The 16,096-nt window shown below is 50.8% G+C and overlaps 2 protein-coding genes across 2 annotated transcripts; both read right to left on the bottom strand.

Moving 5' to 3' along the window:
- Nucleotides 1-333: 333 nt before the first annotated feature.
- ACADS (acyl-CoA dehydrogenase short chain) lies at nucleotides 334-7,837 on the bottom strand. Its single transcript, XM_053994338.1, has 10 exons — nucleotides 7,765-7,837; nucleotides 7,295-7,455; nucleotides 5,666-5,815; nucleotides 5,391-5,502; nucleotides 4,855-5,006; nucleotides 4,409-4,579; nucleotides 3,091-3,228; nucleotides 2,742-2,837; nucleotides 2,350-2,406; nucleotides 334-1,721 (listed from the first exon to the last, which is right to left on the bottom strand). Exons 1-10 carry the CDS (start codon nucleotides 7,823-7,825, stop codon nucleotides 1,569-1,571), a joined length of 1,251 nt encoding a protein of 416 aa, XP_053850313.1. The 5' UTR covers nucleotides 7,826-7,837; the 3' UTR covers nucleotides 334-1,568.
- A 119-nt stretch (nucleotides 7,838-7,956) lies between these two features.
- Nucleotides 7,957-14,672, bottom strand: UNC119B (unc-119 lipid binding chaperone B). The gene is made up of 5 exons (XM_053994348.1): nucleotides 14,465-14,672; nucleotides 13,861-13,974; nucleotides 13,238-13,349; nucleotides 12,861-13,033; nucleotides 7,957-11,995 (listed from the first exon to the last, which is right to left on the bottom strand). Exons 1-5 carry the CDS (start codon nucleotides 14,670-14,672, stop codon nucleotides 11,883-11,885), a joined length of 720 nt encoding a protein of 239 aa, XP_053850323.1. The 3' UTR covers nucleotides 7,957-11,882.
- Nucleotides 14,673-16,096: the final 1,424 nt, after the last annotated feature.

Raw genomic sequence — 16,096 nt, 5'->3', positions numbered from 1 at the left:
AAGCTTCATCCAGAGAAGCCCTCCATAATTTACAGCACAGTCATGATCATTGGAATGATTTTCCAGTAGTAATGCTCCTGTTGAATCCACTGCCTGGCGACTTCTGTCAATCCTTATCCACAGTAGAACAAGGAGAAACTCGGCACTTGAGGCCCTTGCCCCAACGTGCTGTTGCCCTCCAGCGCCCTGCACAGGGATGACTGACATCACTGAGAACTGGTCTCACTGGTGCATGCAGGCCCTACTGGTTTCTGCTCCTGCATCTTGGGACTGGAAGAAATGACTCTAAATTAATTCACATTTGCATTAAAAAAAAAGGTGAGGGAGTGGTGGTCCTTTAAAATCAGGTTTTATTTGTTTCCTCTGCTCTCTCGTGTAACAGAATCCTGCTCTTCTTCTCTGCACACAAGTCTAAATAAATGGCACCACAGGAAAATAACCATTTCCCTCTAGTGTACTTGTTTGGACAAGGAGGCGGACTGGACCGTACAGGTTCTAGTCTTAATCCTCTCTCTCTCCTCCTGAGTTTAGAGCTTTTCCTTTAGCTGTTGATGCCCCTAAAGTTAATGTCTTACCAATGATCACTGATGGAGGATGTTCTACTAGTAAAGCTTCCTGGTGAGGTTTGTGTGTCATCTCTTCATTTCCTCGTTGCCCAAAACATGTCAAGATTAAAAGCTGTTACTGCCCTGTCAGGCACTTCCTTTCCTGATGATATTGCAGAAGCAGGTTTGGGAGCAGAGAGGGTTTTTTGTTTGGTTTTTGTTTGTTTGTTTGTTTGTTTTTTTTGTTTTGTTGGTTTGGGTTTTTTTTTTTTTTTTTTTACAAAGTAGTCCTAGGCACTGCATCTTTGCTGTCTTTTGCTTCTGTCCCTACATCCCAGAGCAGCTGAGTGAGCAGGTGCTGGGCCCTGCTGGCCCAGATCGAGGAATTCTTTGTGTTTTCAAATCTATGCAGACAGCAACTACAGTCTCTGTTCAGATTCTTCTGTGTGTGGGTGTCCCTGCATGTCCTCCTGTCTGGCTCCTCTCCTGCTGGAAGTGAGAAGGGCCCTGCTGCAGGGATTACCTCAGCCCGGGCTGTCCCATTAGGAGCTCACAGACACTGCATCCCACACCTGAACTTCACTGAAGTCTGATCTGCAGAGGCACTTGACCAGCAGCCTGAAGCAGGGCACAGGGGCCAGGGCTCTCAGCATCTCTAACTCTGGCACTGGTTATCCAGTGCCATGTAGTGACAAATTTAGCAAAACAGGCAGTGGCTGGCAAGTGCTGTCATTTTGCCACTACCAAGCCATTCAAACAGTCCCATTTAGCAAAAGCCTCAGGCTGCCCTATGAGCACAGGTTGCCTCCTCCCTCCTGCACACACAGCCATCACTTACAAACCTCAGTCCAGCCTCAGTGTGCCACACTTTGTCCAAAGAAGAATCAGCACATTTTAACTAGGGGGTCAGTTAGCCATTGGTGAGGAAAACCTCCATCAACAGCTTCATTCAAGAGGGTCAAACTCCATCACTGTGCACCATTACAATGCACGAGGGGCAGCGTGCTGCTCCAGGCAGCTTCCTCAGCCTCGGTAGGCCTTCAGCAGCTGGCCTGCAATCACCAGTCTCTGGATCTCACTGGTCCCCTCGTAGATCTCGGTGATCCGAGCGTCGCGGTAGTGGCGTTCCGCTGGCATCTCTGTCACATAGCCCATCCCGCCCAGGATCTGGATAGCCTGAAACAAAGGTAGCAGCAGCAGAAAGTGGAGTCAATAAATCTGTTTTCTACAGAATGCACGTGTGCACAAACAGCCATTTTAAGAGGAATTGAGCTCACTGCAAGCATAATGGGGAGGGTGGGACACATGGGGATGACTGCAGCTCATTTGTGATCATAGGAATAACACAGGATTGATCTGGGTAAGAACGATATGGATATTCCAGATGGGCAGTTAATTGCTTCAGAGGTATCTGTTAGTGATACATATTCTAAGATGCCTTTAGGAAAGACAGGGGACACTAAACCAAGGAACAGAGGATCTCATCCAGGTGCAGTGGTGATGACTAGTGACCCCATGCTCTCTCCCACATCGCTGCTCCACTGCCCTGGACAGCAGCACGCACAGGCCACTTTAATAATACAGCTGCCACAGGCCAGTATAAACTCCTGCCGTCCTCCTACTTCCCCACATCCTGTGAAGATGGTTGTACTAAATGGCTTCAGCCATAGGGTTGGTTGCTTCCTTTGGTTCGTGTGTTTCAAATATAAATTAGTAAATTCCATCCCACCTTCCCAGAACACTTGTGAGACATCCAAAGTCCCTTCCCACATGACATATGTCAGAATTGTCAATTGACAGTTACCTGATGAGCAATGGACGTTGCAGCTTCTGATGCAGCCAGTTTGGCCATTGCAGCTTCCTTTGGGGAAGGAAAACATCACTGAGAGTGCAGCTGTCACAAAAAGGAAGCCCTCACAAGGGGTTCCTGCACAAGGAGCTTGAACGCTCACAGAGCAGCTGTGCAGAGAGACAGGTCTGATCATGGTGCCAGCTGAGAGCAGCCACCCCTCTCCCCTTGGCTACAACCAGTGCTGAACTCAGGGGGCTGCCCAAGAGTGGGCAGCAGGCACAGGACCTGCTGGGGGTTACACCCCAGCAGCGCTGGCTGGGCAGGCGCTGAGCACAGCAATGCTCTATGGCTTCGAGCCTGTGTCCTGTGCTGTGGCTGCTGGACAAAAGCAGGGCTGGAAATACCTTAGTGAAGGGCTTTCCATTGTCCTTCAGCATAGCAGCTCTCCAGGTCAGCAGGCGCGCACCCTCCAAGGCCACAGCCATGTCTGCCAGCTTGAACTGCAACAACAAACACTGCCTTTGGTCCAGGGCCTCTGCCTGCACAAGGGGACAGCTGAATTCTTCCACCCCTGGGGCCATCTAAGGAAAAGGAGCCTCTGTCCCAACAATTAGTTTTAGCATTTGAAAACAGAATTATCACCCTGTTTATCCCAGACAGTACAAAGTGCACTGTGTGCCTGATACCATACCCACACGGACTTTCCGCCAGCCCCAGCACCCTGTGGAACTGCCCCGTCTGCCCTGCTCATACCTGCACTGCCTGAAGCTTTGTGATGGGCGACCCAAAGGCCATTCTCTTCTCAGCATAATCCACAGCACAGTCCAGAGCTGCCTGTGCTATTCCAAGTGCCTGTGAGGCAATACCAATCCTTCCTCCATCCAGAGTTTGCTGAGAAAGACACAAAATACATTTAAGTCAAGTCATACTTGTACACACACATTTCTGATGTTGCTGGAAAGCTGCTGTAGCCTTAAAGTTCTCTGGTCAGAGACCACCTGGATTCACAATGTTCCCAGTTATGCAGGAATAGAAAACTGTAACAAGCACTGCCACTGCAGAGAGAAGGCAAGAGTTCAGCAATAGAAGGAGAAAGGAGAGGGATTGCTTATTAGCTGGGAGAAAAGCAGAGGGAGCAAAATAAGGGAAGCAGCACAACAAGGATCTGTTCTGGAAGGGGCTAGAAAGAACTCAGGCAGACCCAATGCACTCTGCAGCTGATTTTACTTTGGAAATCTGGTCAGTTTTCCTTTTTTACCCTCATCGTTTGGACACACATGTGAAAGTATTTTTCAAACTCTTTAGTGAACCCAGTCAGTTACCTGACTTAGCTCAAACACCTACTCTGCCCCTCTGTGCACAAGAATAAATTGCAGCACAGGGAGAAAAGGCTTTATCTTCTCAACCCTAGGCTGAAGGGCTTTAAAGAACCTGTCAGTCACCAACTACTTTTAGTTCTGGAATGGGCTCTGCTCCAGGGAGCTCAACCCAAAATGTCAGGCTAACAAAGGGTGTTTTGCCCCTCCAGAGAGCAATGACCACTCTAAAAGGACAGTGCTTCACTGCAGGAAAAAAAGCTGTTCCCAGCTGCCTTGCTCCTCCTCAGAAGTCACATGCATACCATAACTCAGCTGTCATTCACCTTGAGACACTCTGCAGAAGTTGTTGTGGGCCTCCAGGACAACTTTCCTCTGCCACAGTACTCACATGGGGAAATGCCATGTTTTCCCTTTATCTATGGGTACAACTGGAGGAACAGAGGATTGGGAAAGAAGAAAAATTAAAATACACTGCCCCTGTTGACACAGCACTTCAGTGGTATCAGCATTGCTCCAGCTGAGAACTGCCACAATAAAAGTGCTGTCAAAAATCTGTGTAAATTAAACATTCATCAAGCTCTGGGAATTATTCCTCCCATGTTGGCAAGAAGGGCCAACAGCTTAACACGACACAAAACAGCTTATGAAAGCAGTCCTCACTGAAGTGACTGCCTCTGGAAATGGTTTACAAAACGGTAAGCTTGGGAGTTACAGCTGTACACACTCACTGCTGCACCCCATCCCTCTCTTACCATGGCGATTTTGAAGCCCATTCCTGGCTGCCCAAGGAGGTTTGCCTTGGGTATCCGGCAGTCCTCAAATATCAGGTTCGCAGTGGAAGAGGCTCGGATTCCCAGTTTGTCTTCTTTCTTCCCCAGTGACAGCCCAGCTGTTGGCATGGGAACCAGGAATGCACTAATGCCCTGCAACAAGACCCAAATTCTTAGCAAAGGTGTCTTCTTACCTTCCCACTTCCTTGGCTGTCAGCAGGTTCCCTCCATTTTACATAAAAGCCACACATCCAGGTAACGAGAAGGAGGGAGAGGAGAGCTGAGACAGAACAAAACCAGCACACATCAGCCCCTCCTCTGGTCAATGCCTGCATGGCTCTAAAAACAGAGTCCCAGCCATGGCAAAGTGCTTCTCCAAAACTCCTTCACTCCCACCCCTTTTTCCTGACTGATACAAACTATCACACCTTGTGCTTCAGGGATTTATCCGTAGTAGCAAACACCACTGTGGCTGATGCGTCCCAGGCGTTGGTGATCCAGGCCTTGGTACCGTTCAGAACCCACTCGTCCCCATCCAGGCGCGCCATAGTGGAGGCTGCACCTGCGTCACTGCCATTTCCTGAGCAAAGCAGCAGCAAACAAGCCTCAGGTGATTGGTGACACACCGGGGGCAAACCCACCCCCCACCTGCACGCCATCAGCTCAAGGCACCTCTTGAACTGTGCTAGTGTCACCACCCACTGTCCCTCCCCCACAACAGGGAAAGGCCCATATGTGCAAGGTGTTGTCCAGAGCTCTGCTCACATGGAATGAGTATTCTCAGCACGGACCATAAGATGACAGTTCATATCTTGAGTGCTGAGACTCCACTTACACAAAACTGCTATAAACCACCCTTCTACAAACTGTTCCAGTTTCAAACACCTAAAGCTCATCCTAGACCTGACCAAGGAAAGAAGCTACACCACATTCTTTGCAACAGGGATGGTAACAGTCACATCACCTGGTTCACTGAGGGCAAAACATCCAATTTTCTCTCCACTGGTGAAGGGAGCAATCCACTGGTGCTTCTGCTCTTCAGAGCCAAACTTGAGTATTGGCCCTAAATACAGGGACTTTAAGAATGTAGTGCTGTTAGTGCCTCTTGAAGATACAACCAATGGAGTACTCTCTAATGTGCTCTCCAACACACCCGAGAACCCACCACAGGAACAGATCCACTTCTCCCAAACACCCCTCTGCCATGCCAACCTCACCTCACGCCTGCCCGACACTCACGTTATTGACACTGACGATGACGCCCGTGGACGCGCAGCCCCTGCTGATCTCCTCCACAGCGATGGAATAGGCCAGGTAGTCGAGGCCTGCTCCCTTGTACTTCTCTGGCACATCCATAGCCAGTAGCCCCAAGCCACCCATCTTCCTCACCTGCACAAGGGGAATGGACAGGTCCCATCCTCTGCAGCACCAGTGTGCCAGCAAATACAGACAAGTGGAGAGCAAGACATGTCATGAGAGGGCTACACCCAGAGGAAAAGATGCACACAATTCCTGATGAAATGGGAATCTGAACAAACTGGTAAGTGTCCCCAGATCCCAGTGACTTCAGCAGGCGCTGTATGCAGTCACTGTTGTTTAGGCTCTTGCTTGTTTAAAGAGCTTTCTTCAGTACTGGGAAGGGGGGAGCCTTCTGAAGGTGAAATACGGAGACAGAACTCCACCAGCATTTCCTCAGCCTCCCACCAAAGCTCTACCCTTGCATGTCTCCTGTCAGTAGAAATGGGAAATCTAGCTGATAAAAATCATTAGAACTTTACCTTTGAGTCTGCTGAGCTTCAGCCTAGGACTGCACAAAGGAAGAATTTTACAGAATGAATGACTGCAGAAAACAGTGGTGGCAAGGTGATTTTTTTCATTCCCAATAAAGCCAGATCTTGCTTCCCAGAGAATTTGTTAGGTACATTGCAATCGATCCACCCCACGTTCCCCAGCTAGACCCCCTGCTTTACAACCATAAGCTTCTGCTTCCTTTTAGAGGAACCAGGGAGAATTTTTAGATACATAATTTCCCTCCTATGTGGGCACCCAAAACACCAATTTTCCACATTAAATACAGAAGATGAACAAGACAGCTACTGATTCTATGTATGTTGTTTCATCTTATTAAACACTTGTTTGCATCTTGAATTTTCCCCTACACATTCAATTCAAAAGACTCAGAATCAAATGTAAAATTCTCAGTTGAGAACAGTAAGGAGTAAAGTTATTTTCTTCCTTAGGGTAAGTGTGACTTTCCTGGCTACCGTCCTTATACCTTAATAGAAAGGGGAATGTGACAAAACTCTCATGCCTCTGACAGTGTTTGCCTGGAGTCTCTTGGCTAATGTAACAGGATCTGTTTTGCTGAAGCTTTGTATTTCATTGCTTAACATGCACACTGGTGTGTCTTTCCACACGAGAATTCACTGGTTTGGCTGGAATTTCGATTTATTCACAGCCCCAGAGGATAAGCAGCATGTACCACCCGATTGCTTTCTTCCACCATCTGAAATGCATTCACGTCATCTATGATTCCTCACCATAAACCATTATGTGCAGTCTGCAAAAGTATTTGATTAATTTTATAAATCAGTTCTAGAATTTTTATTATGACCCACAGATAAGTTGGCAAGAGAACTAAAATCTCAGTGGTACTAAAGTCAGATACAGAGAAACACAAATAAAAGTGAAGAGCTCAAAATGCCCTGTGGGAATTACAACGTCCACATTCAGAGCAACGAGTTGGTCTAAACTTCAGTTTTCTGCTAAACCGGAGCTGAATATACATTCTGCCTCAGCCCGAGTGGTCCTGCCCCAGGGCACCAGGAAGGGGGTCTCTAGCTGTGCCTTCCCAACCCTGGCACCCACCTGCTCGGCCGGGAAGCGGTGCTCCTTGTCCAGCTGCGCTGCAAGCGGCATCAGCTCCTTCTCTGCGAAGTCCCGGACCGTCTGCCGCAGCATCTGGTGTGTCTCGGGCAGCTCCGCGCTCTGGTACACGGTGTGCAGCCGGCGGCACCGCAGGGCCAGCGCTGGAAGCGGGAAGGGGACTCAGCGCCGCCGCTGCCCTTCACACCGGGCCAGGGGTGGGCGCCGGCCCGCGAGGGGCTCTGAGGATCCCCCCACCCCGGGACACTCTCCCGCGGCCCCGCGGCCTCAGCTGCGGCCCGGCTGAAGGGCGGCGCCACTCCCGCGCCTGAGGGGACTCGCCTCAGGCAGGCCCTGAAGGGCACCGGGACGCCACCTCCCGCGCAGGCCGCGGCCCCTTCCCGCCCCTCCCGGGTGCCCCGCAGCCCCCGCAGGCAGCCGCAGCAGAGGGAAGCCGCTCCCGCCGCCCTCACCCCGGGAGGCTCCGCCGCGGCCGCAGCGGGACGCGACCGCCGCCATCGCCGCCGCCGCCATCGCGCCGCTGAGGGAGCGCGGGGCCGCGGCGCGCACGCGCCGCCCCCTAGCGGCGCGGCCCCTCCCGGCCCGCCCCTGCAGGGCCGCCTGCGCGGCCAGGAGAGGAGAGCCAAGGGAAGGGAAGGGAAGGGAAGGGAAGGAAGGTCCTTTATTCCTGCTGCTGGTGACAAAACCACGGGTGTACAAATACAGCGGCACCGCGGGGACACCCCGCCCACCGCGACAGCCCCGCCCACGGGAGCAGGGTCCGAAGGGGACAGCACAGAGGAGTCCAGGCGGCAGCAGCCCCAAGGCCACACCGTGAGAGAGATAAACAGTGTCCTGTAACAGCACTGGGATCCAGGCGGGCGGAGGGCGCGTTTGCTGGTGTTCATTTTCCTGCTGCTGAAGAGGAAGAGGTGCTGACTCCACCAGGCTGCCATCACTCAGCCTTGTCCACGGCAAGGACAAGAGGCGGCAGTGTTTATGTCCGAGGTCGCACCTGACAGCGAGCCAGGCTCTGGGGTAGCACAAAGTAGCTCCATGTCACAGGACAGCAGGGCAGAAGACTGGGAAACAGCTGAAGACAATGTGATGAAACACAGAGCTGAGAAGTAGAGCTGCTACATTTGGACCTTACAGCTCCACTACCACCTTCCTCCTTCATTTCTGACTACTAAACACTTGTTTTATTCTTCCTGAACCCTCAGATAATGGAATAAGCATCCCCAAGCACTGAGAAGAGGCTGCTGCTCCTCTGCAACAAGAGACATTGAAAATCCTCAAGTACACACACAAGACATTTCCTACCAAAAACAGAGGACAAGGACAGAAGTACCCAGTCCATACAAGAGATGACCTTCCTTCACAAGGTGCAGTATGTATTCAAAACTCAAGGTATGAAAATAGCTCTCCAGGAAGTTTGCTGGCATGGATCCAAAACCCTTGCCTCACAAATGGGAAAAAGAGGTCCTGGTAATAAGAGCACAAATACTGGAAAAAACATACTATGAGTCTGTGGGTTTGGTCCCTTTCTTTTGAAGTTTTGAGCCGAACTCAGTATGGTCGCAACTTTTTTCTTTTTCCAACTCAGCACAAAACCTGAGAAAAGCAGTCTTTGATACCGTCTTCCTTGCTCAAACTCCAGCTGACACTGAAAGCATCTCCCTTGCCTGCAGCACCAGGTTACAACTGACCATCCACCTGCCAAGGATGTGATCCCAGTGGAATTTCTTCCAAGCTCACTGGCATGAGTAGCTTTGACCCACCAGAGCACACACTCCAGAAGGAACCTGGTCTGCTAAACCATGTTTACCAAAGAAATCATCCCTGTCACAAGGAAAAGAGGCTTTATAGAAAGTACCTAAGAGAAAAGGAATCCTAGGTAAGCTACTAAAGTAGGGACAGAAGTTTGGAAATCCCTGATTTTCTGGACTACAGTCAACTTTTTCAGTGCTGGGTTGCCCTCTTGGAGGGACTTTCTTTTTCCTGCAGCATGCTTTTAGGGCAAAGACCTTCTGATTTGGCAAAGCAAACAAACTCAGCTAAAAACCGCAGGGTGCTACTGCTGCCTGCGAGTCTCCCGGTATTCCTCCAGTTCTCCCTTTTATTGCTGAACAGCTAACACGTTCACCAGTGTGAGAGCAACCGCTCCAGTGCCGTTTCCTGGGCTCTGCCGATAGCCAAGGACAGGAATTCCCTTTTCCTAGCGGGACCCAACGCCGGCAGCGCGCTCCCGCCGCCAGCAGCCGCTAGATGGCGCGCGCGCGCCGTGCGCGCCCCCATCTCCCCGTGCGCGCCCCCGCCCCGGTCACGAGCCCATCCGCCTTTGAGGAACCCTTACAGTGACAACAGATGGGAACCGTCACACTCGTAAGAAAAGCGAGGGGTTGCTTCATGTAGAAAGTGTTATAAAAGTAACGTTTAAAGGCACCTGGATTTATACTACATACAAAATTCAGTTCAATATGCTAAAATTTGCCAGGGAATAACAAGTAGGCTCTTCAGACACTATTTCTGAACACTTCAGGGTGAAAAGCACACTTCCAGGCAGTTCTGCTTTGTGGCGAGTAACTTAGAGCAAAGCAAATGCTTCCCACCTCAGAGGCACAGCATGAGGGCTGTCGAAGGTGTTCACTGTAAGAGGCATCTCGAGGTCCACCTCAACAGCAGCTTTAACTAATCCTGAAGATCCTAAACAAGATTGCATTAGTGCCCGTGGAGATGCTGGAGGGGATCGATGGTGGCAGAATAGCTCTTCATCTTTCCATCAGGCAGACCTTGCCCCTCCACATTCCCAAGACATTTGTTGTGGTTGCTCATGATTAATGCTCCACCCAGAACAGGTCATTTGTTGCGGTTAATCATAATTAAGTATCTTCCTAAGAGCTGGAGATTCATTCACGGCTGCTACCCCACACACTCTCACTGCTTACTCTGATGCCAGCTGATGTTCCACACCAAAGTTACTTTCACTAATCTGGAAGTAAAGGAAGTGGTTTCCTATTGCTGTCTGCATTAACAGGCTTTAGGCTCTGATGTCCTCCCCACTCAATCCTGCTAAAACACAAACGATGCTGAATCCCTCTTAGCATAACAGGTAACCATTGAAGAGTTAAGTTTTAACTGTCTCAAGAACAAATGGAACTAGTATTAAAAAAGGTCTCCAGTCTAGACACAACCTAACTCCTCTAACAAGAGACGCAACTGACCAGCCCAGCATGGGGACAGGAAAAGTACCAGTCTTGAGAGCCAGCAAAACTGGCAAAAAAGGTTTTGATAGCTGAGATTTTGCACAGTTGGGAGCTTGCCCCAACACAGCTACTGGCAAGACACAGGTCCTCCTCTTCCCACTGCATGATGCTATCTCCCATTGCCAGCTGTGGTATCAACCTCGGCAGCATGACTTCCTAAACCATAAATAAGCAGCTGAGCAGGCAGAGCAGTGATGGGAACAATGAAAAAGAGAACCATGTACATTCTCACTTTCCAAGGATCCCACTCCGTAACACTGAGTGATCTGACCTGGGAAGCTTTTTGCTACTAATATCTCCACTGCAACAAAGAAAATGAGCTGGTGCTGCTCACAGAAACTCTGACAAACCAGTCAGGTTTACAACTGTAGACTGAAGCCTGCTTCCTACTAATTTTTCAAGTGATTTTCCACATTCTCCCTTTTTCCTCTAAGCCCCACTGGAGTGACACCTTCACCCCAGCCAGGCTGACAATGTGCTGTCTACCTAAAAAGCAATACATTCTGTAGCAAGGGCCAAAAAATCCTACAAAGGGAAGAAGGAGAAATGTTAAATACAGTGAGATTAACATCAGCTCTAAGGTTGACCCCTGAGCTCCAAAATTCAACAGTTTGCTCACAAAAGCTCAAACAGAAATGCTATCAGAGGAACAGCCCCCTTTTTCCCCTATCTCCTATCTCTAGTGAAATCTCTGGCAAAACAGAGCTTAAATGTTCTTAGGGGCAGCTCAGGCCCCCAGAGGCAGATGGAATATTCCTGCACTGCTTAGAAGCTGAATTAGTCTCTTTCCCACTGGAGAATATTGCGATGCACCCTAAAAAACAATGTCAGCAATGCCACAAACAAAACCACTGCCACTGAAGAGATGATCTATCCAACTGAACAAAAGATCTGCTCCTCAAGCATCCCTGGCTACTTGAAGGGGTTAAGATTTTCTGCTAAGAAATAGCTTAACACAAACAATCTGACCTGTTGAGAAAGGATATTCACCCAAGAGGTGAAACATCAGAAGCACTAAAGGTGCAACCTAACTAGAAAGACTAAGAGCAAGAATTGTCTAAGAGTCCCTCTGATGACTGACCTAACCAAGGTTATCAGAAAATAGCCAGGAACAGAGAAGGAGAGGCAGGAAACGCTGAGTCTCAGATAGAGAGGTGTTGCAGGGAGATTTCCTTTCAGGAGCCGTCATCTTTGCTTCATGTTCTCAGCCTCATGCACAGAGAAAAAGTTTGACAAGAAGCCTTGTTGCACGAGACAGCAACTCCAGTCCACTCCTGCACATCTGGAATGGTTAAGGGCATCACAGCATCCAGCAGACAGAATGATTACTGTCCTCCATTGTAAGCATAGTCGGCTTTGTTGTGCATAATCAACTTGTTGTCCACAAAGTAAAAGCTGTCCGAGCGCGTCTCGTACGGGTTTTCAACCATCAGACGGACTGTGAAAGAGAAAGCCCCATTACATTCAACAGCCAGCCACAGTCAGGATAAAAAGGACTCTGCTACTCCACTGGATTTACTAGGCTGATGCTCTGCCCTACCCAAGGAACAGAAGCAAACTGCTCTTCTGAGCTTACTTCAAAGGCTCAGCCTGTCCTTTCCCTTCTTCCCATTCACAGGACAAGTGCTGTCAAAAGCAAACAGAGGGGGAATGAAGTAACCTCACTCCAAATAAGCTTAGAAACTGCCAAAGCCATGAATTAAGCCAAGCAACAATCACATCTGTAAACAGAAGGAGCCAGTTTGTGGCACTCTCCACATGTACACAGGTGGGATGAAAACCCCAAACCTTCCCCACAGCCGGGCAGCCCCAGAAGGGCCCCTGTGCCTCTGCTCTATCCACCCCGAGGTCAAACGTACCCTGCGCAATCTGTATTTGCAGAGATCTTAGCAGGCTTAAAAACAGACCTCAGGGAAGAACCGCTTCTGTTCCAAAGCAGGAGGCTCTAGCCCTAACAAGCAAATGCAGAAAACAGATGGGTGGCTATAAAAAGAACCCTTTCTTCAGTGATCTGTTTTCTTCTGGGCTACACTACGAGGCATCAGGCATGTCAGCACTGTGACTCTGATCAATTCTTGCAGCTTGTGACTTAGGACAGGTTGTCTTAGGTTTTCATTTTCAAAAGAGGAGACTTTGCAGCACAAATTCCTAATTCAGAGAAGATTACACATTGCTAAACTGGGAACCTGTATCTGTTCCTCTCCCCTCAATCCCACTCACAACTTCTTCACAATTAGAGGGAGAGAATGAGCAGATGCACACACAAACAAAACACCACTCAGTGTGGCAAAGGAGGTACTTACTAAGGTCTTCTGAGAGCTGAGGGAATTCATAAATGTGTTCACATGTGTTCCTGCTACTGGGGATGCAGAAGCCAAAATCAAAATCAAAGTTCTTCAGCAAGCGATCTCGGAAGTAATGCCTCTCAATCATTCGGAAGTTTGACACTGGCTTTTCTCCCACTGTGAATTCCACTCTGCATGGAAGAAGCAGGAAAAAATTAGCTATTGGGAAGAAAAAAGCCTTGGCCATGAGGCTACACAAGACTTCTCTACAGAGAGTTTGATATTTGTAGTCTAAGATACGCTCTCTCGAGTCTTCAACCCAGTTTTGTTATAAACTGTCACGTAACACTTTGTAAACATCCAGTTCTCCCTTCTTTTCGTGAACTCATACTCACGTTGCACCAACAGTCCGAAGACGGAGAAACGCTGGGGTGAACTGGTACCGAACAAAGCGACCTGCACTTGCGTCCAGTTCACTGCTGTCATCTTCATCCTCCTCAGCGTGCTCTAGAAAACACACCTGGAGTGAACACACCTAGAAAACCAGCCGGGAGTTACTCTGCTCATAGTGTACACCCGAGGTGATAGTGGCTAGTGGGTGTATCAGGACAAGCTGCCTACTGCTTAGGTACTGAATGTAAACACATTTAATAACTGGTCTGAGACTTATACTGGCACGAAGTGAAAGAAAAAATACTTGTCATGACAGTTGACCCCTCCCCTCAATCTCACAGGATATCCCCCCTCACAACTGCCAATGCACATGAACTAATCTCTATTTTAACCAGCCGAAAAAAGGAAGATTGCCAGTCGATAGTTCTCTCCCATCCAACAATAATCACATTTTTATCACAAGTTTCTCAGCATAGATAAACTCAGTCCTATGCTTAAAGGAGAGGAATTTAGTCATCAGGACATATACCAAAGGACCCTTCTGCTCAGTTTGCATGGGTCGTGCATTGTAACCTCGCAGCTCTCTGAGTCTCTCTATCCTCCCAGCAACGTTTGCATGCTGTACCTGAAGCAGATGGCTTGGCAATTTCAAAAAGTACTGTTCCAGTTTCAAGGTCCCGGATCTTAAACCTGGTGAAGTCAATGTTGTAAATGTTGTCCTCAGGCTTACATAAATAATCTAGAAGAGAGAGAAAAAATATAGTAACATTTCAAAACACCTGTGACCACTTACCAGATGAATTTCCCTTTTTGTTAGCCCTAGCCCGATATGTACTGTTCCTTGTTTTGCAGAATCTTCATGAAAGCAGGACAAAATTAAGGATGTGAGAAACAAAGGCATGGTAAGTGCCAGGTAGCAGAGCAAGAATGGGATGCGATCGGGACAGAAAAGCAGAGATCAGCAGCCCAGAGGAAAAACAAAAAACCAAAAAGCCTCAAACAAATCAAAACCCACAACCAACACAAAAGTCCCCAAACTTTCTGGAAGTTGTGCGGGAGCTGCCGGCGGGCGCACCCCGAGCCACCGCGGCCAGCGCGCCCGAGCCGCCGCGTCCCCCGCCGGCAGCGCCGGGCCGGGCCCCGCCGCTCCCCACGCCGAAGGCCCGGCTCGGCCGCGGCGGCCCGGCCGGCAGAGCCCCCCGCCGCTCCGGGGACCGGCCCGCACTCACTCTCCGTCACCCGGCACAGCCCCAGGACGTGCTCGGGCCGGACGGTCTCTAGAGCCAGTAACTCGGACTCGGTCCAGGGCTGCCGTGGCGGCGCATCGGCTGATCCGCGTCGGCCCCGCAGGCGGCCGAGCGGCCCCGCGGCCCCCGGCGGCAGCTTCTTGTCCGGCCCCGGCGCCGCCGCCGCCGCCCGCGCCCTGGAGCCGCTCATGGCCGCTGCCAAGATGGCCGCCGCCCGCCTCGGTAGCTATGGGAGCGCGGGGCGGGGCGGGGGCCGTTGCCAGGCAACGCCGCGCCCGAAGCTCAGCAGGGCCCGCCGCGGTCGCGCCCGGATGGGTGACCCGAGAGCCCCGCACGGGCACCGTCGGCGCGGCACCCGCTCCGTCCCGGGACACAGCGGGACAGGCCGGCTGGGAAAGCTGAGTTACCGGAGGGAAAACAACACAAGGAACTAACAAAATCGCCCCCGGCCGGCTGCCAGCCCGCGTCCCGCTCCCGCCGCTCCAGCCGGTCGTCACCCCTCGCTGCCCACCTGGGCTCCTGGTTCTGAAGGCATGGCCTGAACCCGCAGCGCAGCCGGTGACACAGAGCACGTATTCCCCGAGAGCCCTGCTCTGTTTAGGGGACGGTGGCAAGAACTTTTCGGGAAGGGGCAGCGTCAGCAAGAGGATGCCATGGAGGGCACAGCAGGCTCCTGCCCGGGGACACCCCGGCTGCTGTCCCTGGGGAGCGGGACAGCGACAGGACCGCGTGCCCCCGGGTCAGTCAGTTTCGTGACCACACACCGGAGGTGGCAGTGGCAGACATCGGACGAGTCTCCCCAGCCTGCTGGGAGGGACTGGGGAGGGACTTGGAGGGACTCAAAGTATCAACAGACGGAGGAAAGAATGTGTTTCTTCCCAAAGAGGGGCAGCCCACCGGCCCGCAGAAGGCACACGAGAGCTGCCAAGAGTCACCTCCGGCCCTCTGGGGAACTGGGCAAGAACAAACGTCTGCATCCTCTTTTTGGAAGTCCTCCAGCTGACACCGAACATGCTCACGATGACCAAAAGCAGATTTTGAGCAGTGATTTGTGACGCTTGCTGTGGCTTGTGAGCAGCACATTCCTGCTACTGCCAGCCAAATGTTATTTCAAAAAAAACCCGCCTGCACCAGTGCTCCTAAATCCTCCTCGCTGCATGGGCTTGGTGCCTCCATCCTGTGCCCTAAGGAAGGACAGACCCGGGCCTTCTGGAAAAGCACCTTTTCTGCATGGGACCAGGGTCCCTCGTCCCCAAGAGCAGGCACCTAGAGCACAAGGCTACTGCTTTCTCTCTGTTCCAGCTCCATCTGCCTCTGACACGGTTTCAAGCTGAAAGGGGGGCAGCTTGCAAAGCCCCAGAAAGCAGATTACATCTCTCTGGTGCTCCGGCTCTGAGCAGGAAGCAACAACCACATCAGCACTTTTAAGAGGATGTTGTACCATTCGATTTGCACTTTATCGCTCAAAACAATGGGCAAGAGATCACCAGGGCGTACTGGAGGCAGCAGCACGGTGTTACCCAGCAGTCAGACAGGCTCAGCCTCCCTGAGGCTCTGGGCGTAAACCAGAGGGGGCTCCTCTGCCCCCACCACCAGAAAAGAGGGACCACCTCA

The sequence above is a fragment of the Vidua macroura genome, chromosome 18, assembly GCF_024509145.1.
Source record: "Vidua macroura isolate BioBank_ID:100142 chromosome 18, ASM2450914v1, whole genome shotgun sequence".
Classification (NCBI taxonomy): domain Eukaryota; kingdom Metazoa; phylum Chordata; class Aves; order Passeriformes; family Viduidae; genus Vidua; species Vidua macroura.
The sequence above is the reverse complement of the archived record's forward strand: the minus strand, read 5'-3'. Positions and strand labels throughout refer to the sequence as shown.

Excerpts from the sequence above, each read along its gene's own strand:
- ACADS (XM_053994338.1), bottom strand. The coding sequence starts at position 7,825 with ATGGCGGCGGCGGCGATGGCGGCGGTCGCGTCCCGCTGCGGCCGCGGC. Across the intron at positions 2,407-2,741 it reads ATGGAAAGCCCTTCACTAAG|GAAGCTGCAATGGCCAAACT; the intron begins GTATTTCCAGCC and ends CCTTCCCCAAAG. Across the intron at positions 1,722-2,349 it reads CAACGTCCATTGCTCATCAG|GCTATCCAGATCCTGGGCGG; the intron begins GTAACTGTCAAT and ends CCTTTGTTTCAG.
- UNC119B (XM_053994348.1), bottom strand. The coding sequence starts at position 14,672 with ATGAGCGGCTCCAGGGCGCGGGCGGCGGCGGCGGCGCCGGGGCCGGAC. Across the intron at positions 13,975-14,464 it reads GCTGTGCCGGGTGACGGAGA|ATTATTTATGTAAGCCTGAG; the intron begins GTGAGTGCGGGC and ends TCTCTCTTCTAG. Across the intron at positions 13,350-13,860 it reads TGCCAAGCCATCTGCTTCAG|AGCACGCTGAGGAGGATGAA; the intron begins GTACAGCATGCA and ends TGTGTTTTCTAG.